Consider the following 24,587-nt stretch of genomic DNA (forward strand, 5'->3'; position numbering starts at 1 on the left):
AAAAAAAAAAAAGAATTGAAATTTGAGAATTACACTATAGATTTGAAATTCAAATTAGATTTATCTCATTCCCTAGTTCATTCCCTTTATTTCATCTTGAAGAAGAAAGAAAAAAATCAATTGTCCCAGTTAAAAAGCGTAGTAGAAACAAAGGCTGGAAGTAAAAGCAAACATATTAATTGATTTGTTTGTCAAAGCCTCATGCACTGCCCTCCTTAGTAGTTATGCCATCTCGTAAAGATGGCAAAATCAAATATAATTGCCAAGTCTCTCTATTCCTGGCCCTAGATCATGGATATATAGAAAGCTGCCTGCTTGCAAAATACAAATGAGGGCCACTTTTTTTTTTAAGTTCCAGGAGTTCTTTTATTGTTTGACTGACAGGACAACAAAACCAGTCAGAGAAGTCCCCAAGGAAATGATGGTCATGTTTCATTGTTGTTTGCCCTCTGGTCCTTCATCTTCTAAACATTTATTATTTTTCTTTTACAGATATTAGACATTTATTTTTATCACAAATGCAATCCAAGTGTGAATAAATAAATGTATTATCTTTTAACATCTGCCCCCCACCATGTTCCTTTAAATAGAAAAAGGAGCTAAGTGTCTCTTCAAAGCCTGTGTGGCCATAGTTGTCCCACCTATGGTTTTAAAAACAGACCATAACTTACCTTCTGAAATCCCTTCTTGAACTACAGCTCATTCTGTTAAAGAAATCCTGGGAAAGAAGTCCTATTGATATTGCCAATAGTCTCCAAAAGGTGAGGATGGTAACTGGGCTGAAGGCAACTGAGACGGGTCTTCAGCAAACTGAGGACCATTGGGAAATCGTGCAGAGGCAAATCTTGTCAATGAGATACCAGGTCCTATAATTAAAGCTAGAATGCCACCCATCGCTGCTGACCCAACCATGGCCACTGGTCCATTTCTTGCTGTCAGTATGGCTCCTGTTAAGGCAACAGTTGTGAAGGAGTTCGAGGGATCTTCTTTCGCTCTGACTTGAACCACAGTGCAGTCAGTCATGAAAAATAAACCTTCCCAAACTGCAAAGCTACCTCCCAACCGCGGAGCCCTGGTTTTAATAGCTGTGAAACTCCCTTGTAGTCTGTGGTTTACTCCCACTGGAGAATTGTAAAAATCTTTGAGTGCTTGAAAGATACCACCATCTATGGTATCCATGGTAAAGGCCCCACCACAATCATCCACAGTTCGCAAGGGCAAGGCTCTCGCATATATTCCTCCATCTTGACTCCACCAAAAAAAAAAACCCGTTTTTTTTCTTAAGTTTTTATTAAAATTCCGGTTAGTTAACATATGGTATAATATTAGCTTTAGGTGTACAATACTCTGATTCCACACTTCCATACAACACGTGGTACTTATTACAGCAAGTGCACTCCTTAATCCCATCACCATTTCCTCCATCCCTGTCCCTCCTCCCCTCTGGTAACCATTAGTTTGTTGAAAGGGCTACTTCTTAAAAAAAAAAAAAGAGAGAGTGAGAGAGAGTCACTTCTATTCAACATGGTACTGGAGGTTTAGGGCAATTAAGTAAGAATATAAAAGAAAAAGCATCTGTATTGGAAAAGAGAAAGTTAAAACTATCTCTATTTGCAGATAACATGATCTTATATATAGAAGATGCTAAAAAAATCCACACACACACAAATTAACTGCTAGAGGTAATAAACCTATTCAGTAAGATTGTGGATGCAAGATTAATATAAAAAATCAATTGTATTTCTATATATTAGCAATGAACAATCCAAAAATGAAATTAAGAAGACAATTCCACTTATAATAGCACCAAAAAGAATAAAATACTCAGGAATAAATTTAACCAAAGAAGTATAAAATTTGCACTCTGAAAACTACAAAACATTATTGAAAAAATTAAAGAAGAACTAAAGAAATGAAAACATATCCTGTGTTTATAGATTGTGATATTTAATACTGTCAAAATAGCAACAATCCTCAAATTAATCTGCAGATTGAATATAATGCTTATCAAAATTCCAACTGCCTTTTTTTTTTGCAGATGCAGACAAGCTGATTCTAAATTTCATCTGGACAAGCAAGAGACCCAGAATAGCCAAAACAATCTTGAAAAAGAAGAACAAAGTTGGAGGACTGACACTTCCTGATTTCCAAGCTACAAAGCTATAGTAATTGAGACAGTGTGATACTAGCATAAAAAAAGACAAAGATTGATAGAATTGAGAGTCCAAAAATAAACCCTTACATTTGCAGTTGATTGATTTTGACAAGGGTTGTAGGCCATGGGGGAAAGAAGTCTTAAACAAATGGTGCTTGGATAACTGTATGTACATGCAAAAGAATAAATTTGAACCCTACCTCCCATCATATACAAAAGTAAACTCCAAATAGATCAAAGACCTAAATGTAAGAGCTAAAACTATAAAATGCTTAAAAGACAAGATAGGAATAAATCTTCATGACTTTGGATTAGGTTTCTTAGATATGATAGCAAAAAACCACAAGCAATCAGAGAAAAATTAGATTGTTGAAATTAAAAACTTTTGTGCTTCAGGGGCACCTGGGTGGCTCAGTCGGTTGAATGTCCAATTCTTGATTTTGACTCTGGTCATGATCTCAGAGTCCTGGGATTGAGCCCCAGGTCAGTCTCCACACTCAGTGGGGAATCTGCTTGAGGATTTCTCTCCCTCTGCCCCTCCTCACCTCAAATAAATAAATAAATCTTTTAAAAAAATAAAAAGAACAGAAGATTTGAATCAGCATTTCTCCAAAGAAGTTATACAAATAGACAACAAGTACATAAATAGATGCTCAACACCATCTGTCCTTAGGGAAATGTAAACCAAATACACAATGAGATACCACCTCATATCCAAGAGGATAGGTATAATTTTTTAAAATCTGAAAATAAAAAATATTGGCAAGAATGTGGAGAAATTAGAGCCCTCACACATTGCTGATGGGAATATAAAATAGTGTAGCCACTGTGGAAAACATTTCTTCAAAAAGTTAAACATAGAGTTATCATATAACCTAGCAATTCTCCTCCTAGGTATATACCCAGAAGTGAAAAGTTATATATCCACACAAAACTTATATGTATCCACACAAAAACTTGCACATGGGTGTTCATAACAGCATTATTATAGCCAAAAATGGAGACAATCCAAATGTCCTTCAACTGATTAATCGATCAACAAAATACGGTGTATACATACAATGGAGTATTATTCAGCATTAAAAGCAATGGAGTAGTGGGGTGCCTGGGTAGCTCAATCAGTTAAGCATCCAACTCTTGATCTCAGCTCAGGTCTTGATCTCAGGGTCATGAGTTCAAGCCCCACATTGGGCCCCATCTTGAGCATGGAGCCTACTTAAAAACAAAACAAAACAAAACAATGAAGTATTGATGCATGCTACAATATGGATAAACCTTGAAAACATTATGGTAAGTGAAAGAAACTAGATACAAAAGAGCACATACTGTATTATTCCATTTATATGAAATGTCCAGAATAGGCAAATCCATAGAGACAGAAAGTAAATTAGTGGTTGCCAGGGGCTGGGGTATAGGGTTTCTTTTTGGATGATGAAAGTGTGCTGGAATTGGATAGTGGTGATGATTGCACAACTTTGTGAATACACTAAAAACCACTGAATTTACACATTAAAATGGCGAATTTTATCATATGTGAATTTTATCTCAATTAAAAAAATGCAAAAGAATGAGGCTGCCAGTAGAGTAGGAGCAGGTGGACAGAAATTCCATTTGGATGCCAGGTGGTGTCTCTTGGCAAGCTAGTCTGGTTCAGTAGTGTCCAGTGCAGGTCCCTGTCCTCCTCAGCCAAGTGGCTCCACTTCAGCTCCCACTTAAGATTTTTGTTTGAATAAGGGGTTCCCCAGCTAAAAAAGAATGAAAGCCCTTGGCCCAACTGATCAACTGCAAAGAAGTTCCTCCCCGACTTCTAAGCTCCAGACTTGTGCAATGTTAGTATGAGGAGAGGCTGAGGAGTCAAAACATCAACAGAGGCCAGTGGCCCAGACAAGGGTTGGAGTGTCACAAATAGGGCTGCTGGCTGGAACCCAGCCTTCTGGCACAGTGTCTGATAGGAAGGCTCCCTCTGGCTCCTTCTGGTCTCAGGGGAGCATTGACATATTTGAGAGGTTTAGTTTCATTCATAAACCTTGACTGAGCATGTTCTGGCTCTCACTCCCAGATGGGTGAGCCAACTTCCTGTCCTCAGGTGGCTCAGGCACGGGATGTGAAAACATGCTCAGTCCCTGACAGTCCTCTCCCCTCTCTTGGACTGGGCTGAGATCTTGGGTTCACTGCCTCTCAAAGGACAGCAAGAGAGTGGCAGGGGAGCAGCTCTTAGCCTGGGGAAAGGAGGGAAGGGATGAAAATTAGTGACTATTGGGCACATATATTGGGCCAGGCACACAGGAACATGTGCATATATGACTTGACTTCCTCCTTACTGACTCCTTTAGCAGTAGGTGAAGGGACTTGTCCCAGGTACTTGGAGCTAGTATGCTGTAGAACTGAGATTTGAACCCAGGATCATCTGATTTGAAAGTCTGTGCTCTGGTGAAGCTGGAAGTTCACCCAGAGTTTTTCACCTAGGCCCCTCCATTGGACCATTTCTAGCTCCCACTATTTACACATTACTTGCTCATTCATTCATTCATTCATTCCATAAATTTCCCTGACTGGGCATTTGGTGCCACATAATGTGTTAGGCAACAGACACACAAACCTGAATACCCAAATAAGGCATGAGCCCTGCCTTCAAGGATTTATAATGCATTGGGAGCTAAGCCTGGACTGAGATAGAAGACCAGGGGCTGAGTTAATTATACCACCAAGGGAGGCCCTATGGTGGTTTGGCCAGATGGCAAGTGGTTTTAATATGAGAATGAGAATTCAAGGTTTGGGACAATGGGGGCAAATATATTGCTGATTCTCTACCCAGCCCCCACCCTGTCCTGTAGATATGGGCGGTGTAGGAAAATGAGCAGCCACCATCAGAGAGAGCTGAGGGGGAAGTGGTATTCTGGGGCATGGCTTCTACTCAGCCACAGCAGGAAGTGGAGGGAGGGCTTGCTGAACAGGCCAAGGCTTAGGGGACTTTACTGACTATAGAACTTTGGTTTGGGAGGGCTTAGAAGGGTCTTTGGGAAGGGGCCAGTGGGTGCTAGAGTGGGTTTGGGAAGGAGAATGTAGATGATCAGAGTGGTCAAGAATAACAGAGTGAGAGACAGGGGATTGAGGCATTGCAGTCCTGACTGAAACAAGGTAAATACATTTCATACGCAGGTTTCTGAGGCTATTTTTGGTACAGGAAACAAGCTATCATCCTTGCTCAGGGTACCAAATAGAACATGGGGGAAATTTGTTAGGAAGTGGGAGACTGAAAATCAGCCTCAACTCAGGCTGAAAGCCACCAGCACTGTTTAAACTATGGGAGGAATTTAGCCTGGAGTAGAGAAGAAGGGAGGTGGCTACTAGGTTTAACTCAAAGCTTGATCTCTAGTTGGTTTTTCTTATACTCTTAGCTGTAAACCTGTCTGTTCATTTAATGAATACTTCCTCCTCTTCAAACTTGCTGTCCCCTCTTACTATTTCCAGTTAATATCTGATTTAACAGAGAAGTATGGTGCTATGGAAAGAACTTCGAATATAGTATCCGTCACTATAGAATCTAGTCACTCAATTAAAAGTCCCACTTCCATCGCCAGTCAGGGATGGAAGCAGCCAGAACTAGAATGCAGGATTTAGAACTCCAATTTTTCCATCCTTCACTGCGGTATCATATAACGCAGAGCCTGACTTCCTTAGCTTCCCTGAACTTTGGTTTCCTTAACAATATCTACCTTATAGTCACTGTGAAGATTAAATGACATGTGAAGCCCATAATACAATGCCTGGCCATGGTATGCCCCTAACATTTTTTATCATTACATGCAAAAATTACCTGGCTCTCTGGCTTTGATGCTCAAATGAATATCTCATTATACATGTTACAGGCTGAACATATGAAATTCATATACTGAAATCCTTACCCCACTATCTCAGAATGTGACTGTATTTGGAGATAGAGTCTTTAAAGGGGTAATTACGTTAAAACAAAGTCTGTAAGTTGGGCCCTAATCCAGCATGATGGGTGTCCTTACAGGAAGAGGACATTTTGACACAGACATGTACAGAGGGAAGATCATGTGAAGACACAGTGGGAAGACGGCCATCTACAAGCAAAAAAGAGAGATCTCAGAAGAAACCCGTCCTTGGACTTGGACGTCCAGCCTCCAGAACTGCCAGAAAATTAATTTCTGTTGTTTAGGCCACTCAGTCTGTGGTACTTTGTGATGGCAGCCCTAGCAAACAAGACATACACATTGTACCCTTTTAACTGGTGGGCAGAAGGCTCCCTCGTTTTGCTGACTAGAAACTGCTTCTTGGGCTGTAGTGCTATGCTCTCCAACTCAAAAGTTCCCACTGGGCAGGCCATGCTGCCTTGGAGTGGGTGTTGCTCCCTTGGCTCTTGGCGGCTAAGAGGAAGTCATGTGAGAAAGCAAGACTTGCCCTTCTGAAGTGCTTGGTGACTTGCTGACCAGAGGTGGTTGTGGTGTGACTAGCAAGAGAATGCATCATGCATCATGGTCCATTCCCGGGGTGCTTTCAGGCTGCATGGGGAGGGAAAGGCAACTGGGTGTGCGATCTGGATGAAGCAATGGAGGAAAAGTGTTCCGTCTGTGGTGACCCTGGTGTCCTCTGTCCCAGGACAGTAGAGAAAGAGGAGACAGAGGAGAAAGAAGGGGTCTGAGGTGGGAGGAAGGAGGAGAGGTGCCTGATGTGAATCATAGGGCACTTTCCACCGCCAGAAGTGGTGAACTGTGTCTGTGGATCAGCGGGGTCTGGAATCCCGATCTTTTGCGGGGTACCGTTTGCCGGGAGGCTCTGGGACCACCGCACGAATCACCGCCCCGCCCGCCTTTTGCCGGGTTGGCGGTCCTGGGCGACTGGGCAGTGCGAACGGGCGCGCGCGCACCCGACACGTCCTCGGGGCACTGCCCCCTCCGGGCGCGCGCGCGCCCCCGCCCCACCCCGTCCCGCCCCCCGCCGGGCTCCGTGGACCGGGCGCCCGGGGCCGCGCACGCCCCCTCCTCGAGCCGGGACCCTGGGTCGGGCGCGTCCCGCGCCTCCTCCCCGCCCGGCGGGCGCGCGCGCTGGCTCCCGCTCCCGCTCCCGCTGGCAGCGGCGGCGGCGGCGGCGGGGATTGTTTTTGTTGTCGCTGAGGCCGGAAGAGCCGCGGGAGCCGCGTCCCTGTCCCCGGGCCGGGCGCCGCCGCCGCCCCCTGCCCAGCGCCCGCGTCTCCGCGGCGCCCCCCCGCAGCGCCAATATTCCGGAGATCAAGCGTTACGCGGCGGCGGCGGCGGCGGCGGCGGGGCCCGGAGCGGGAGGCGCCGGGGACCGGGGCGAGGCGGCCCCCGCCGCCGCCATGGAGGCGCTGGGACCCGGTGAGGAGCGCGCTCGGGCCGGGGCCGGATTGCGGCCCCGGGACTGGTGGGCGGGTGGGCGGGCGCGTCGCTCCGGGTCTCCCCCATCGGCTCTTGCTTACCTGGGTTCGGGCCGTCAGGCGTGGGGGAAGGGGATCCGTGCCCCATAGCACAGGGCGGAGGGAGCTGACCCGGGCCTTGGGGGGCGGAGACCGCGGTCCAGCCTGGAGAGACGAGGCAGGGCTCGGGGTCTAAGGGAGGCGGGCCCAGGGTGGTGACCCCCGTCCCCAGGTGGACGGGAGACCTAACCGAACCTCGGGGAGGTGGTCTGTGCTCCAGGGTTGAGGCAGGCCAGTTCGGGCCTCAGAAGGAATGATCTGTGCCAAGTGCTCAACTGAGGCCTGGCCTCTACTGGCCCGGGAAGGACACCCTCCTACTACCAGGGGTATGCTGGGCATGGGGCCACACCCGTGTTTTTCTTTGCACTGGTAGACAGTCCAGAGCCCTCAGATAAGGAAGAAGAACTTCCCCCAAACACTTCTCATGACCCCCCAAAGGCCAAGAGGCAAAGTACCCACCCTCTCAAAGGCCCTGAAGTCTCAGGAAATATGGTCCTATGCCTGTCAGTCTGTGCAACAGTCCGGGAGTGATCTGGGCTGTCGCCTTAGTGACAGGTGTCCAGTGAGCCCCTTCTAGCATGGGCTTTAATGGCCTGAGTGCTCTTCTAACTGGGTTATCGTTGGTTGGGAGGATTAAATGAAGGTGAAAGTGCTTTGGAAACTGTAATTCCCCATCTTTTGGAATGACCTCTTGTTTCTCTCTCCCAGTCGGCCCAAACTAGAGGAACCATTCCAGGTTGTAAGAAACGCTCTGCAGGCTGGGAACCTGGTGCTCCCTCCTCAAACCGCAACAGGTTTCTAATGCCTTCGCTAAGCAGGGTTTAGAGGCTGTGATAGAATTAACTTTATATCAAACCTTATCTACATAGTGGACTTAGTTGTAGGGCATTTCATTTTTTTAGTGTGCAGAAAATTCAGTTTACCATTTGAGTTTGGAAACTTTGCCAGTTTGTTTACTTAGAACTTGTTTACAGAACTGAATGATTAAAGCCCACTTTAATTTGCTGCTTAAAATATTTTTTAAAGGCCCCCATAATCAAATTTCATATGCCTTTTAAAAGTAAATTGGTTTCATGACACTAATATTATTTGATAAACCTCAATCTGAGTATTACTCTGGGTTTCTTCAGCTATGTCCCCCAGCCAAAGGCATGATCATGTCTTTAGGAATGTAACAGACTTCTGTTCAAATCCAATCTAGTAATTTAATAGTTGTATAACCTTGGGCAAATTCCTTAATTCCTTTGAACTTTCATTTCCTCATCTATAAAATGAGGGTAATAATAATTATGTACTGCAAGATTGTTGTGAGAATGAAATGAGACAATGTATATGAGGAGTCTTATTGTGGAGACTAATGCTTTGTAGATATTCAACAAATGTTTCTTCTTCCCTCCCAGTTAGTAATTCATAATTGAAGCAACTGTTGCATTTATGAGCTGATGCTGGAAGAGACTATGTAACTAACTGTGTATACAAATTGAATTTCATGGAAAAGATCAACCTGGTAGTTAGGAACCTCCTAGGGACTTTTGGGGGGGGGCGGTGATTTTAGCTTTTGCAGATTTGAAGACTTAGCTCAGGATTGTAGAAAATTAATTCTCACTAAGCACAGTTTGAAGACACGAGTGGCTAAATCAAAATGTCACATAGATCTTTTCTGTTAACTAGAATATTTTCTCGTCTACTGTTTAGCAAACCCCTTTTCAGGTGTCACGGTACCTTGGAAACCCAATTAATAATAAGCCGCTTGCTGAGCATAGAACTGGAGCAAAGGGAGTTGATAGTCTTGTGGGATATTTTATCCAGGCTGTTTTAGAACTTAGAGAAGCATTTCAGCTTTACTGAAGCACACCACTCTAGTGCTTTGTGCCCTCCTCACTTGAATAATCACTGACATATTCTTAGTCTTGCTGTACTCTGTCCTCACCCCATTTTGGTTTCTGACAATAATAACTTAGAAATATAGTCAGATTACCATTTATTTTGGCTATATTAATGATAACTTTTATTTTTACAGTGCTTTATAGTTTGGAAGGTGCTTTCATAGCTCTTAGCTCATTTGATCTTCTGTGAGGTAGGCAAGGTAGCATTAGCCCCATTTTACAGATGAGTAAAGAGATTCAGAGAGCTGAAGTGACTTCAAGATCTCAAGGCTGAGTGGTGAAATGCAGATGAGTCTGGGTCATCTGAGCCCTAGTCTATTGCCCTCCTCTTCATTTAAGGCTGACTTCTTCCAATCGGTGTTGAGTAATATTTGTTTCCTTTTTGGAAGATGTAATTTTCTGACTTTGTCACCAACTTTTGGAGATATACCCATTATAAAGCCCAGGACCTTTGAGCACTGACTATAACATTTCATGCAAGTACAATCATAATAGCTAACATTTATTGAGCACTTACTATTATGAGGCACTGTGTTAAGCTTTATGTATACATTATCTCATGGGATCTTCACAATTGCTTTATGAAATAGATGCTATTATTATCACACCTCCCATCTTTTATAGATGAGGAAACTGAGGCACACAGTGACTAAGAAACTGGCCCAAGGTCATGCAGTTAAGGAGTGGTAAAACCAGGATTGAAACCTACACAGTTTGGTTCTGCCTTAGCCACCCTGCTTTATTTCTTTAAGTAGTTTGCTGAATTCAAAGAAACCAGCTTTTGGAAAATTTTAGATTATATTTTTCTAAATAAATCTCCTAAACTTACTCAAAGAAGTGACCACTCACCTTCTAACTTCTCTTTCATATTACCAAAGAACAGGCACACACTACTTACATTTCTCCATCAATCCCACTTCTTTAATTTCCTCTGCCTCTGTCCCTTTGGCATCAAGTCTTCAGAGAGGTATAGATACCTTAGGATTGTGAAGTATGTTGGGGAAGAAAAAGCACTGGGCTGGAAATTAGGAAACCTAAATTGTAGTCACAATTTAAAGTCAAGTCCTATGTCCTTGGGCAAGTCATTTGCTCCAAATTTCTGTTTCTGGATTTCTATCGTAAAGCTGGATTTATGATACAATGATTGTTTAAATGTACTTTAGACTGTGCAGGGCTAACTTGTCCATATGATTTGATGGGGTTAACTCAGTACGCCAATCACCTCTGATGTTATTTATTATTTACCTCTTACCTTGTTTTTAAATGTCTTACCACACCCAGAGTAGATCCCTTGTACACCAGAAGTGGAACTCAATTCCAAGCAGTCATATTTTTGGTATAAATTATGTGCTTTTGCTTAAGTGAAAAATAAGTCAATTCTTGGGTTTTAGGAATGACTGGGTTTCTGTTTGGTCTCTATCTGGGGCTGCTACAAAGATGACTGATACAGGCATACCTTGGGGATATTGTAGGTTCAGTTCCAGACCATCACAATAGAGTGAATATCACAATAAAGCAAGTCCAATGAATTTTTTGGTTTCTCAGTACATAGAAAAGTTATGTTTACTCGATACTGTAGTCTAAGTGTGCAATAGCATTAAGTCTAAAAAATGTGCATACCTTAATTTTTTTTTAAAGATTTTATTTATTTATTTGAGAGAGAGAGAGCACATGAGAGGGGGGAGGGTCAGAGGGAGAAGCAGACTCCCTGCTGAGCAGGGAGCCCGATGCGGGACTCGATCCTGGGACTCCAGGATCATGACCTGAGCCGAAGGCAGTCGCTTAACCAACTGAGCCACCCAGGCGCCCTGTACATACCTTAATTAAAAAATACTTCATTGCTGGGGCGCCTGGGTGGCTCAGTCGCTAAGCGTCTGCCTTCGGCTCAGATCATGATCCCAGGGTCCTGGGATCGAGCCCCGCATCGGGCTCCCTGCTCAGCGGGAAGCCTGCTTCTCCCTCTCCCACTCCCCCTGCTTGTGTTCCCTCTCTCGCTGTGTCTCTCTCTGTCAAATAAATAAATAAAATCTTTAAAAAAAAAAATACTTCATTGCTAAAAAGTGCTAACCATCATCTGAGCTTTCAGGGAGTCATCATCTTTTTGCTGGTGGGGGCTCTCACTTTGATGTTGTTGGCTGCTGACAGATCAGGGTGATGTTGCTTAAGTTTGAGGTGGCTGTGGCAACTTCTTAAAATGAGACAATGATGAAGTTTGCCACATCAATTGACTCTTCCTTTCATGAATGATTTCTCTGTAGTATGCAGTGATGTTTGATAGCATTTTCCCCACAGTAGAACTTCTTTCAGAATTGGAGTCTATCCCCTCAAACCCTGTCACTGCTTTATCAACTGAGTTTGTATATTCTCGATCCTTTGTGCTCAGTTCAACAATCTTCACAGCATCTTCACCAGGAATAGATTCCATCTCAAGAAACTGCTTTCTTTGCTCATCCAAAGAAGCAACTCCTCATCCCTTAAAGTTTTATCATGAGATTGCAGCCATTCAGTCCCATCTTCAGGCTCCACTTCTAATTCCAGTTCTCTGGCTGTTTCCACCACACCTGCAGCTACTTCCTCCACTGAAGTCTTGAACCCCTCCCAGTCATCCAGGAGGGTGGGAATCAGCTTCTTCCAAGCTCCTGTTTGTGTTGATATTTTGAGCACTTCCCCTGAATCTTGAATTTTCCTAATGGCATCTAGAACAGTGACTCCTTTCCAGAAGGTTTTCTCTTTGCTCAGATCTATCAGAGGAATCACTCTCTCTGACAGCTATAGCTTTACAAAATGTGTTTCTCAAATAATAAGTCTTGAAAGTCGAAATTACTCCTTGGTTTATGGGCTGCAGAATGGATGTTGTGTTAGCAGGCATGAAAACACCACTAATCTCGTTGTACACCTCTGTCGGAGCCTGTGGGTGACCAGGTGCATTGTTCATGGACAGTAATATTTTGGAAGGAAGCTTTTTTCTTGAGCAGTATGTCTCAACAGTGGGCTCAAAGTATCCAATAAACCATGTTATAAACAGATGTGCTGTCATCCAGGCTTTGTTATTTCATTTATAGAGCACAGGCAGAATAGATTTAGCATAATGCTTAAGGACCCTAGGATTTTCAGAATGAACATTGGCTTGAACTTAAAGTCACCAGCTGCATTAGCCATTAACAAGAATTGGTCCGTCCTTTGATGCTTTGAAGCCAGGCATTGACTTCTCTCCAGCTATGAAAGTCCTAGATGATCTCTTCTTCAGATATAAGGCTGTTTCAACCACATTGAAAATTTGTAGCCAGATTTTAATTATCTTTAATTATCTTAACTAGACCTCTTGGAGAACTTGCTGCAGCCTCTGTATCAGCACTTGCTGCTTTGCCTTGCACTTTTATGTCCTGGAGAGGGCTTCTTTCCTTAAACCTCATGAACCAACTTCTTCTAGCTTCAAACTTTTCTCTTTTTTCTTTCTTTCTTTTTTTTTTTTTTTGAGAGAGAGAGCGTGTGCGAGAGAACACAAGCAGGGGTGAGGGGGCAGGGAGAGAGGGATAGAAAGAATTTCAAGCAGGCTCCGTGCTCAGTATGGAGCTCGATGGGGCAGGAAGTGGGAAGGTTCCAATCTCAGGACCCTGAGATCATGACCTGAACTGAAATCAAGAGTCAGAGGCCCAACCGACTGAGCCACCCAGGTACCCCTAGCTTCAAACTTTTCTTCTGCAGCTTCCTCACCTCTCTCAGCCTTCATAGAATTGAAGAGAATGAGGTCTTGCTCTGGGTTAGGCTTTGACTTAAGGGAATTTTATGACTCATTTGATCTCTCCAGACCACTAAGACTTTCTCCATATCAGCAATATGGTTGTTTTGCTTTCTTCTCATTTGTGTGTTGGCTATAAAGCATTCCTAACTTCCTTCAAGAATTCTTCCATTGCATTCACAACTTGGCTGACTCTTTGGCCCAAGAGGCCTACTTTCCACCTGTCTTGGCTTTTGACATGCCTTCCTCATTAAGCTTAATCATTGCTAGCTTTCGATTGAAAGTGAGACACATGTGACTTCCTTTCACTTGAACACTTAAAGGTAGGGTTATTAACTGGCCTAATTTCAGTGTTGTAGTGTCTCAGGGAATAGGGATGCTCAAGGAGAGGAAGAGAGACAGGGGACTGGCCAGCCAGTGGGGCAGTCAGAACGCACAACATTTATGGATTAAGTTTGTTGTCTCATATGGCTGCAGTTCATGGCACCCCAAAACAATTACAATAGCAACTCAAAGATCACAAATATAATAATAATGAAAATGTTTCAGATATCGTGAGAGTTACCTAAAGGTGACACAGAGACGTGAAATGAGCAAATGCTGTTTGAAAAATAACACCAATTGCTCAATGCAGGGTTGCCACAAACCTTCAATTTGTAAAAAATGCAATATCTGCAAAGCACAATAAAGCAAAATGCAATTAAATGAGATATGCCTGTATTGTTCAGTTCAACATTTATTGAATTCCTACAATGTGCTAGTCCTTGAATGAGGTATTGAGGAGATAACAGTGAAACGGAGGTCCATTTCTTCTAAGAATTTACAGTCTACTGGATGAGACAATAACTAAATATTGTTTCTATGTGCTTGTGCTAAGTGCTCCCTTATGCAGAGGGTCTTGGGTACACCAAGGATGCATCTTCCAGTCTGGGAGATTCCAGAAAGGAAGTCACACCTAACCTGAGTTTTGAAGGATGAGTAGAATTTAGGGAAAGATTAAACAATGAATTTAATATGTGAGATTTTCAATAACTTTAAGAATTAGTATATGGAGATCTGTCAACACATGTCTCATTAAAGTGTTTGCTTTGATTTTCCTAAGTGATGTTGGACTAGAATAGCTTCTTGCTTCAAAGTTTTCTCTCCTTAGTGAATTGTCTTTGTTCTTGGCAAAATGCTGTAGCAATAAGAACCTGTTGTAACTTTCCACTGTAATCACAGCCCACTTTACTCAACACCTATTCATAGCAGAAAAGATGTTTATTTTTTAGGCCAGTGTCTACTTGACATTATCATCAGAAGGAAGTAAGGTTTTCTAGAGTCAAATATTTCCCAGTCTGTGTTTCCTCAATCCTTATCTCCTGAATATTAGTAGATATTTGATTCTAAAAAGAGAGAGTTTAGGGGAAAAAATAAGTTGGGTTAAATGATTAGTTAAATAGATTTATTTATTATGAAACTCATTGGAGAATTTAATACAATAATGTACATTGGAATTTTGAGAAGGGGAGAGAATTCGCACTTTCTTTAGCTTATTGATCCTTCCTTTTGTGGAATATTTTATGAACCATCAGTGGAATAATTTGGAATGACTGCTCTGTCTAGACCAGGGTTTCTCACCCTCAACACTATTGATATTTTGGATAGATACTTCTTTGTTGTGGGGGGCTGTCCTGTGTACTGTAGGATGTTTAGATGTATCCCTAGCCCCTAACCACTATATGTCAATAGCACCCTCTGAGTGGTGACAACCAAAATTATCTCCAGACATTTGTCAGATCCTGGGGAACAATATCTCCCCCAGGTTGAGAACCACTGGTCTAGACTGTAAGTTCTTTTAAGGCAGAAGCTCTTTTTCCTGAATCTATAGGGCAGGTTAGACATGTAATAAGTGAATAAATGTTGAATAAGTAAACAAGACATTATGATCAAGAAATGTCACATTGGGGACGCCTGGGTGGCTCAGTTGTTAAGCGTCTGCCTTCGGCTCAGGTCATGATCCCAGGGTCCTGGGATCGAGCCCCGCATTGGGATCCCTGCTCCGCGGGGAGTCTGCTTCTCCCTCTCCCACTCCCCTTGCTTGTGTTCCCTCTCTCACGGTGTCTCTCTCTGTCAAATAAATCTTAAAAAAAAAAAAAAGCCCACAGAAATGTCACATTGTCCAGATTCTACAAACATTAGGTTATAAACAATAAAGTCTAGCATTATTGGTATTGTTTCACTATCTAAATTAGCAAGTAAATTAATAAATGTAGCTGCTGTTAATCTCCTCCTGTCTGTACAAATTTTAATAATGTAGGCTAGTTTGTGAAGGATTAATGGATCTTCTCCAGCCTGAGCATGGTGATAGTCCCTAGAGCTTAGAGATGGTTTTATTTTTTATTTTATTTTTTTTAAGATTTTTATTTATTTATTTGACAGAGACACAGTGAGAGAGGGAACACAAGCAGGGGGAGTGGGAGAGGGAGAAGCAGGCTTCCTGTGGAGCAGAGAGCCCGATGCGGGACTCGATCCCAGGACCCTGGGACCATGACCTGAGCCGAAGGCAGACGCTTAACCGACTGAGCCACCCAGGCGCCCCGAGATGGTTTTATTTTAAAATGCATATAATTTTGGGGTGCCTGGCTGGCTCCATCAGTGTAGCATGAGACTTTTTTTTTTTTTTAAGATTTTATTTATTTATTTGAGAGAGAGAGAATGAGAGACAGCATGAGAGGCAGGAGGGTCAGAGGGAGAAGCAGACTCCCTGCCGAGCAGGGAGCCCGATGCGGGACTCGATCCTGGGACTCCAGGATCATGACCTGGGCCGAAGGCAGTCGCTTAACCAACTGAGCCACCCAGGCGCCCGTAGCATGAGACTCTTGATCTCAGGGTTGTAAGTTTGAGCCCCACATTGGGTGTAGAGATTACTTAAAAATAAAATCTTTTTTAAAAATGCATATAAATTTGTAAGCCTAGCTATAGATCTCCTGATGCTCATAAGAGGTTTTCTACAGTAGCTTATATCTGAGAGGATTTCATCATACTGTCTATATAATTTTAATGTCCCCCAGATTCAAAATGATAGCCACATGGCAAAATATTTAGAAATCTAGAAAACCTTAGGTTAAAAGATATCACAAACTCTTTATATCAGAATATGTTCAGTGAATAATAAGATCTCAATAATTATATCTGTTGTTGTTATCATCATCATGACCATGAAGGGAATATTATCCTTTATGACCAAATAGTACATCAGAAGTCTTTCAATCTCTTCAGGACCTCCAACCAGCCTGTTTCAGCCACCTCGTCGTCCTGGCCTTGGAACTGTTGGAAAACCAATTCGACTGTTAGCCAATCATTTTCAGGTTCAGATTCCTAAAATAGATGTGTATCACTATGATGTGGATATTAAACCAGAAAAGCGGCCTCGGAGAGTCAACAGGTAAGGATTAGAAAAAGTAGACTTCTATATATTTAAATGCATATAACTTATTTATTATGTATCATATTGTTCTCTAAATTCTTTCAACATGTAGGCTTTGTTTTCTCTCTAAGATGGTAAGTTTCTTGATAGCAGCTTTGTTGTCTCATACTTGGTTATCCTCCACAGATTCTAGCAGAGTGCTGGATATGTCATTGTTCAATAAGTAGATACTTATCAAATGAAGAATAAAGTCACTCTTATTGTCCAATGGTAGCAGAAATTTAAATAATAAAATAAATAAGTAAAAATAAGTGAAGTGTTAGTATCTGTGGGAAATTAGAACTATCTGAAAATTCAGGGGCATCTGGCTGGCTCAGTTTGTAGAGCATGTAACTCTTGATCTCGTTGTTGTGAGTTTGAGCCCCATGTTGGATGTAGAGATTACTTAAAAATAAAATTTAGAAAAAAATTATCTGTAAGTTCAAATTTTATTATTAAGTATTGGTATTGGACATGAGAAAAATATAAGTATAAAGGCAGAAAAATCATCTTGGAATATTGAAAAAAGTAAGCTCAGAGAGAAGCTCTGTTTAATTCTAACATTATCCAAGAGGGGTCTAGATGAGATGATTTAAGCCTTGTGGTCTGTGTGACAGGAATTTACCAAGTGTGAAGACATAGTCCTGTAGTAGATATTTTTACAATGCTAAGAACACCTACTTACTTTTTCTCTGTTTTCATGCCATGATAGTTAAGCAGTCCTTAATATTAAGATTCTTGCTTTTCTTTTTTTTTTAATGAGAGCAGTTATTTTTTAAAGATTTTATTTATTTATTTGACAGAGAGATAGAGAGCACAAGTAGGCAGAACATCAGGCAGAGGGAGAGGGAGAAGCAGGCTCTCCACTGAGCAGGGAGCCCGACCTTAGGCTTGATCCCAGGACCCTGGGATCATGACCTGAGCCAAAGGCAGCCACTTAACTGACTGAGCCACCCAGGCGCCCCAGATTCTTGTTTTTCTTAGAATGCCTGTGCTGTCAAGTACAATATTTTATGCTGCTTGATTTTTGTTTCTCATTATAGATCAATAATACGGCTTTCTGATACAGTTTAATCTCATGCAAGCCCATGATTGCTTGGCTATTGTATAACTGAGATCAATTGTAATAGAAATGGTGTTAATGGTTAACATTAATCCATTCAATGAATATTTTATTGAGTGCTTCCTATGTACCAGGTATTGTTCTATGCCCTGAGAATACAACATGAACAAAAAAGGCAAAAGTTTCTACCCTTGAGGAGCTTATATTCTAATAGGGGAGAAGACCAAAAATAAATGAATAAGCAAACAAAACATATTACATGTTAGTTGGTGATAAGTGCTATGAAGAAAAATAAATAAGGGAAAGAAGATAGAGAATGGGGGTGAGGGGAGCCACTGAGATATTTTTAATAATTTTTGGAGGTAGTGTCAGCAAGATGTGTTGATGGATGGAACATGAGGTATGAAGGAAGAAATGAGTCATGATCGATCCCAGGGTTTTTGTCCTATGCAAATAGAAAAATGGAGTTGCCATTTATTGGGATGGGGAAAACTATGGGAGAAATCAACAGGGCTGGCAGATCAGGAGATCTGTTTTGGACACATTAGGGCTGAGAGGTCTATTAGACATCCTAGTAGAGATGTTGAGTCGGAGGGGGAGTTGAACAGATGAGGTTGGATTCAGGGGAGTGGTCCACACTAGAGACAAACATTTGAGAGTCATCACCATATTGGTGGTAAAACCATGAGCTGGGTAAGATTATATGGGAAGTGAATGTGGTTAGAGAAAAGAAGACTCCAGGACTGAGTCCTGGGGTACCCCAATATTTTAAAATTGGGGAGGTGAGGATTATTAGCCAGGAGACTGGCATGGAGAGGCCACTGGGATAGGCAAAAACCAGGACTGAGCGAGGAGGCAAGGGAAGATGTGTTAAGTTGGAAGAATTTATCATTTAATGTTCAAAGAGCACTGAATTTAGGATTGTGGAGCCCTCTGGGGACCTTGGTAAGAGTAGTTTTGATGCAGGGAAGGTGGAGAAGGTTTAAGAGAGATAGGAGAAGAGCAATCAGAGACAACTCCTTTAAGGGATTTTGACACAAAGGGGAACAGAGAAGTGGGAGGTTCAAATGAAGAGGAAGTCAGGTCAGGGAAGTTTAATTTTTTTGAAGATGAGAGAAACTATAGCATATCTTATGCTGAAGGAAATAATCTAATAAAGAGGAAAAATTTGATAATCCAGGAAAAAGGAAAATTCTTGGAGTCATATCCGTGAACACACCAGAGTAAGTAGGCTTGTTGTGTGACAAGCACTGTTCTAAATATTCTGTGTGTATTTATTCACTTAATACAACAAACTTTTGTGGTAGGTATTATGATTATTATAATTTTACAAATGAAAAGAAACAGATAGTGGAAGATTCAGTAACTTGTCCAAGCTCTGCCACTTACTCACTGTGTGACCAAGGGCAGATCACTTGCCTATTCTGAATTTTTTTTCTTCTTTTTACTATGGAAACAGTAATCATCAGCCTATTTGTCTCACAAAGATTAAGTGAGAATAGATGTGAAAATATCTCTACACTATAAAACTATGTATGGTTATAATTTAAGAATATAAGATGAGAAATTATCCTTCCAATATGAAAATGTATTATTCTTAAGATAGTTTTTTTTTTTAATTGGTAACATATGATACTACACTTTTCCATCAATTTTTTCAGTTGTGTGATTTGGTTTATAAATGTGTATCTTTTCCATAGATTTTATTTGCAGAATATTAATGCCTTAGCTAGTTGTGATATATTTTGGCTTTTAAGATATAGTTCCTGCATGTAGCACTCACTAAACATTGGTAAGATATAGTTTTCTATTAACTCTAGCATTCCAAAATCTCACAGACTCAGATCTGTCCATCTTAAACCATATACTCTAGTTATCCTGCAACTGCCTTTACTTCAGAGCCTGCATACGGTGTAGTCTGGCATATAGACAAGAACACTTAGGTAAAACTATGCATGCTTGATTGAGGGAAAGGGCTTTCATTCCAAAGAAGAAACTACATTGGTAATCTTTATGGAATGACAGTATTTTACATTTCCTTCTCTACACTGCTCAGGAGCACTTCGGAATAAAACAAGACAGTATGAAAAATAATAAATTACCAGCATTAGGCAAAGGGGTTGACTTATTCCTTTGTGTATGATGCAGCTTGGATTTATTGGCCCTCACATTTCTGAATTTCTGCCTACTCTCTTTTCTGAAACCATGATACTTGAATGAGGATGTTTATTTGCTAACAAATTTATCATGGTTCAATTATGAATATTCATGCCAAACTTAGATACCTAAAATAGGTTATTCTGGTAAGGCTATATTGGTCATGGGAGAAGACCGTGAAAGGCAAGAGTTTGAGAGGATGCTGTAAGTGTTATGCTCTCTTTTTATTCCCTGCTTTTCTTGTCATCTCGTAGCTGCTTTTGTTCTCTCGTTGCTACCTTTCTTTAGTTGACTGTTGTTAACTACTTTTTTAATTACTGAAGTCAATTATAACTATAACTCTTACTTTTTCCAAGTAGTTTTGAACTCAGTTTAGGTGATTAAGGTATGGTGATAGTTTTCTTACTGCTCGCCATTTCTCAAAGCTAACTGCCACTCTCTCTGTTAAGAGAGGTAGTAGATACAATGGTGCGGCACTTCAAGATGCAAATATTTGGTGACCGGCAGCCTGGCTATGATGGCAAAAGAAACATGTACACAGCACATCCACTGCCAATTGGACGGGATAGGGTAAGTGTTAACAGCCAGAAGTGCGTATTAGACTTAGGTCACTTACATAGGACAGAAATGTTTCCCCTTCCAATAGCAACTTGATTCTTAGAGTTGTTTCACATAGTGATGATAGATTTGTTACTGTGTCCATATTCTCTTGTCCTGTAGTTAATCAACAATTGAAGATGAGATTAGCATTAGAATTTAGGTTGATTGTGATTATAAGAATTAGATTAGATTAGTTTGATTACATATATTCTGGTTTTCACATTGCTAATGTACTTGCTATGTGAATCTGAAAAATGGAGTTTTTATAGATTATAGAAAATTATCTAACACCTACTTATGGAAATATTCATAATACCACAATAACTTTTTCTTTTATAAGTTTAGTTTTTAAATTAGAAAAGCAATATGTAAACATATACTCCTTATAAACTTACTTAGACATCTAGAAATACTGTGATTTCCTGCCTCCCTACCTGCCTGCATCCCCCAATCCCATTTTCCTTTTTAGAGGAAACTACTCTAATAGTTTGGTATGTATCCTTTCGGATATTTTTATGTGCATTAGCTATTTATGCATATGCCTATGTATATTCTTACTTGTTTGCACATCATTCTAGGATTTGCTTTTTCATTTAACAATATGTCTGGGAGATCTTTCCATTTCTGTACATTTACATATAACTTATTATTTACTTAATTCAAATTCTTTTTTATTGTGGTAAAATATGCATAACATAAAATTTACTATTTTAACCATTTTTAAGTGTACAGTTCAGTGGCATTTAGTGTATTCACGTTGTTGTGCAATCATAACCACTATCGATCTCCAAAATTTTTTTATCATCCCAAACTGAAAGTACATACCCACTAAGCATTAAGTTCTCCCATCCCCTTCCCCCAGCTCCTGGTATCCACTATTCTACCTTAGGTCTTGGGGAACCTGGGTGGCTCGGTTTGTTAAGCATCTGACTCTTGATTTCGGCTCAGGTCATGATCTCAGGGTTGTGAGATCGAGCCCTGTGTTGAGCTCCGTACTGTGCGTGGGGCCTGGTTAAGATTCTCTCTCTCTCTCGCTCTTCTTCTGCCCCTCCCTCTTTCTGTCCCTATGAATTTGACTATTCTAAGTACTTCATATAAGTGGAATCATACAATATTTGTCCCTTTGTGTCTGGCTTATTTCACTTAGCATAATGTTTTCAAGGTTCATTCATGTTGAAACATAGACCTTTATTTTCGAACTATTACATAATAGTTAATATTATATTATTCCCTCTTGATGGACACTTAGGTTGTTTCCAATGTTTTACAATTATAGAAAGTCTTAAAAATAAATATGCTTATGCATATACTATGTTGAATATTCCTGGGATCTTTCTTTCATACTCTGTAAATATATATGTGTAACTATGATTTTTTTTTTCCTAAGGTTGATATGGAAGTGACCCTTCCAGGTGAGGGTAAAGACCAAACCTTCAAAGTGTCTGTTCAGTGGGTATCAGTTGTGAGCCTTCAGTTGCTTTTAGAAGCTTTGGCTGGGCACTTGAATGAAGTCCCAGATGACTCAGTACAAGCACTTGATGTAATCACAAGACACCTTCCCTCCATGAGGTTAGTACCTTCGTTTGAGTTCGTTCCCACAAACGTCAGATTTTTTCGGTAGGTCGCACTGGAGCCATTGAAAAGTTTCCATGTAAGTCACAGTTTAAACTTGGTTTCAAGTGTGTTTATAAAGTTGAGAATAAAATGAAAGACCTTTTGAGTTTTTGATGGTGAAACATGCAAACTCATTTCTTCAGGTACACTCCGGTGGGTCGTTCTTTTTTCTCACCTCCTGAAGGTTACTACCACCCTCTGGGAGGGGGCAGAGAGGTTTGGTTTGGCTTTCATCAGTCTGTGAGACCTGCTATGTGGAATATGATGCTCAATATTGACGGTATGCTAGAATTCTCCTTTTACTCTTTACTCTTTTGGCTAGTTTTTTTAGTGCTTCCCCTTTCTCTGAACTGAAGCTAAGTATCCGTCCTCTCTGTTTGTTAGTGTCTGCAACTGCTTTCTACCGGGCTCAGCCTATCATTGAGTTCATGTGTGAGGTTTTAGACATTCAGAACATCAATGAACAGACCAAACCGCTAACAGATTCCCAGCGTGTCAAGTTTACCAAAGAAATCAGAGGTAGGTATTTGCATTACCGTAGTCTCAGCAAGGCAGCTCAACGTAGTGCAAGGAGCAGGGTCTTGGAGTCAGACACACCTGGGCTTCCATCCCATCCCAGCCAGTTCTATCAGTGGGACCTTGGGCTAGTTACTTACTCATCATAAGTCTTAATTTATTCATCTCTGAGGTAAAGAAAATAATGTGTATCTTTAAGTTTCTTGTGAGAATTAAATGCAATTAGATGTATAAAGCTTCTTGTCCCATAGCTGGCACCCCTCAGGCATGCTTACCCTTTACCCACTTAAAAACTTCCATTTTAGGGGCGCCTGGGTGGCTCAGATGGTTAAGCATCTGCCTTCGGCTCAGGTCATGATCCCAGGGTCCTGGGATCGAGCCCCACATGGGGCTCCCTGCTTGGCGGGGAGCCTGCTTCTCCCTCTCCCTCTACTGTTCCCCCTGCTTGTGCTCTCTCACTCTATCAAATAAATAAATAAAATCTTTTTTTTTTTTTAAAGATTTTATTTATTTATTTGTGTGAGAGAGAATGAGAGAGAGCACATGAGAGGGGGGAGGGTCAGAGGGAGAAGCAGACTCCCTGCCGAGCAGGGAGCCCGATGCGGGACTCGATCCCGGGACTCCGGGATCATGACCTGAGCCGAAGGCAGTCGCTTAACCAACTGAGCCACCCAGGCACCCAATAAATAAAATCTTTAAAAAAAAAAAAAGAAATAAATTAAAAAACTTTCATTTTATTTTATTTATGTATTTTATTATTATTTTTTAAAACTTACCTTTTAATAAAGTAACACAAGTTTATTCTCCTTTGGAATTTCTTTTCTTCTTGTTATTAGCTGTCTTCTCTCACTACAACACAAGCTTCATTAGGGCTATCTCTAGACCCAATAATAAATACCAGAATTGTTGGGGTTTAGTAGATATTTATTGAACAAATTAATAAATTTATGTAGGTTGCACATTTTAAGTCATCTGGGTTCTAAGTTTTTCTTCTTAGCTGAGACTTTTTGCCTATACATGATGAACTTGTTCTCATATCCTTGCAACCTTAGTCCTGTACAATGCTGAAGTTCTGAAGACATTTGAACCTGTTTTTGTCACTATGATTTTAATTAATACCTGATGTTTTGACTTTTTTTTTTTTTAACTTCAGGTCTTAAAGTTGAGGTGACCCACTGTGGACAGATGAAACGAAAATATCGAGTTTGTAATGTGACTAGACGGCCAGCCAGTCATCAAACGTATGTTAACCACGTTGAAAATGATACTGTTACATTTTTGGTAACGGAAGAAGCTGCTATGATTTGAGAAAATGGTATCCCGTATTGCAAGTTTCAAAATCACTGAGATCATCCGTTAAAAGCCCCAGAGCTTTAAAAAATGTTTTAAAAATTTTTGATAGAGACATTTAAAAAACATATTTCTTGCCTTTGATTCATTTCACCTCTTAAACAAAGGATGCCAAACACAGATCAACTTTTATATAACAATGCAGAGTCATCATTATAAGCATCATTTATTATACTGTTATAATTCTCAATGCATGTCCCAAAGGATCTGTTAAGTCCTATAAGTCATATAAGGCTGTCATGAGAAGATACTGCTTTGTGTTTTGTTTGGCTTTTTCTCTTTTTTGTAGCTGGCTGCCACTTCTTCCAGCTATCAGTATGTACGGCATGTCTCTAGCAGCTACTCATTTCCATTTTCCAATCTTATTTTTCTAATCACCCGACTTCTAATCCACTGCGAACTCCGCAAAATGAGAAAATATATATGAAAGTATATATTTACTATATATGTAAGTTTTGTTCTTGTAATCAAGATTAAACTGATGTCTGACATAAATAAATATTGGCTCCTCCAAGTAAAGAGCATGAACTTAAATATATAAACTTTACATTATTTTGGTTAGTCAGAAGCCTTTTGTTTGTTTATATTCTAGTCTGACTTT

The 24,587-nt window shown here is 40.9% G+C and overlaps 1 protein-coding gene, 1 long non-coding RNA gene and 1 pseudogene across 6 annotated transcripts in view; 2 read left to right on the plus strand and 1 right to left on the minus strand.

Annotated features, from left to right (window-relative positions):
• The window catches only part of LOC145721236 (uncharacterized), a 29,181-nt gene extending 27,009 nt beyond the window's left edge, over positions 1-2,172 (plus strand). Inside the window, exon 3 of the long non-coding RNA XR_014144799.1 lies at positions 2,039-2,172. This is a non-coding gene — a long non-coding RNA (uncharacterized LOC145721236). The remainder of the gene's footprint in view (positions 1-2,038) is intronic.
• Positions 597-1,244, minus strand: LOC102748836 (mitochondrial import inner membrane translocase subunit Tim17-A pseudogene; annotated as a pseudogene).
• Positions 2,173-7,236: 5,064 nt separating the features above from the next.
• The window catches only part of AGO4 (argonaute RISC component 4), a 38,279-nt gene continuing 20,928 nt past the window's right edge, over positions 7,237-24,587 (plus strand). For 2 of the 5 annotated variants that reach the window (XR_014144798.1, XM_081818073.1), the window contains exons 1-7: positions 7,237-7,515; positions 16,500-16,665; positions 20,356-20,476; positions 21,894-22,075; positions 22,264-22,400; positions 22,505-22,639; positions 23,790-23,877. Coding sequence is in view for 4 of the 5 variants with exons in the window: in XM_081818073.1 (XP_081674199.1) it covers positions 7,497-7,515; positions 16,500-16,665; positions 20,356-20,476; positions 21,894-22,075; positions 22,264-22,400; positions 22,505-22,639; positions 23,790-23,877 (848 nt within the window). In the remaining variant the exon portion in view is untranslated. The remainder of the gene's footprint in view (positions 7,516-16,499; positions 16,666-20,355; positions 20,477-21,893; positions 22,076-22,263; positions 22,401-22,504; positions 22,640-23,789; positions 23,878-24,587) is intronic. The other 3 variants (XM_081818071.1, XM_081818072.1, XM_006732551.2) reach the window with 3 other exon arrangements.

This window comes from Leptonychotes weddellii, chromosome 4, assembly GCF_054177405.1.
Source record: "Leptonychotes weddellii isolate Sample4059 chromosome 4, ASM5417740v2, whole genome shotgun sequence".
Classification (NCBI taxonomy): Eukaryota; Metazoa; Chordata; class Mammalia; order Carnivora; family Phocidae; genus Leptonychotes; species Leptonychotes weddellii.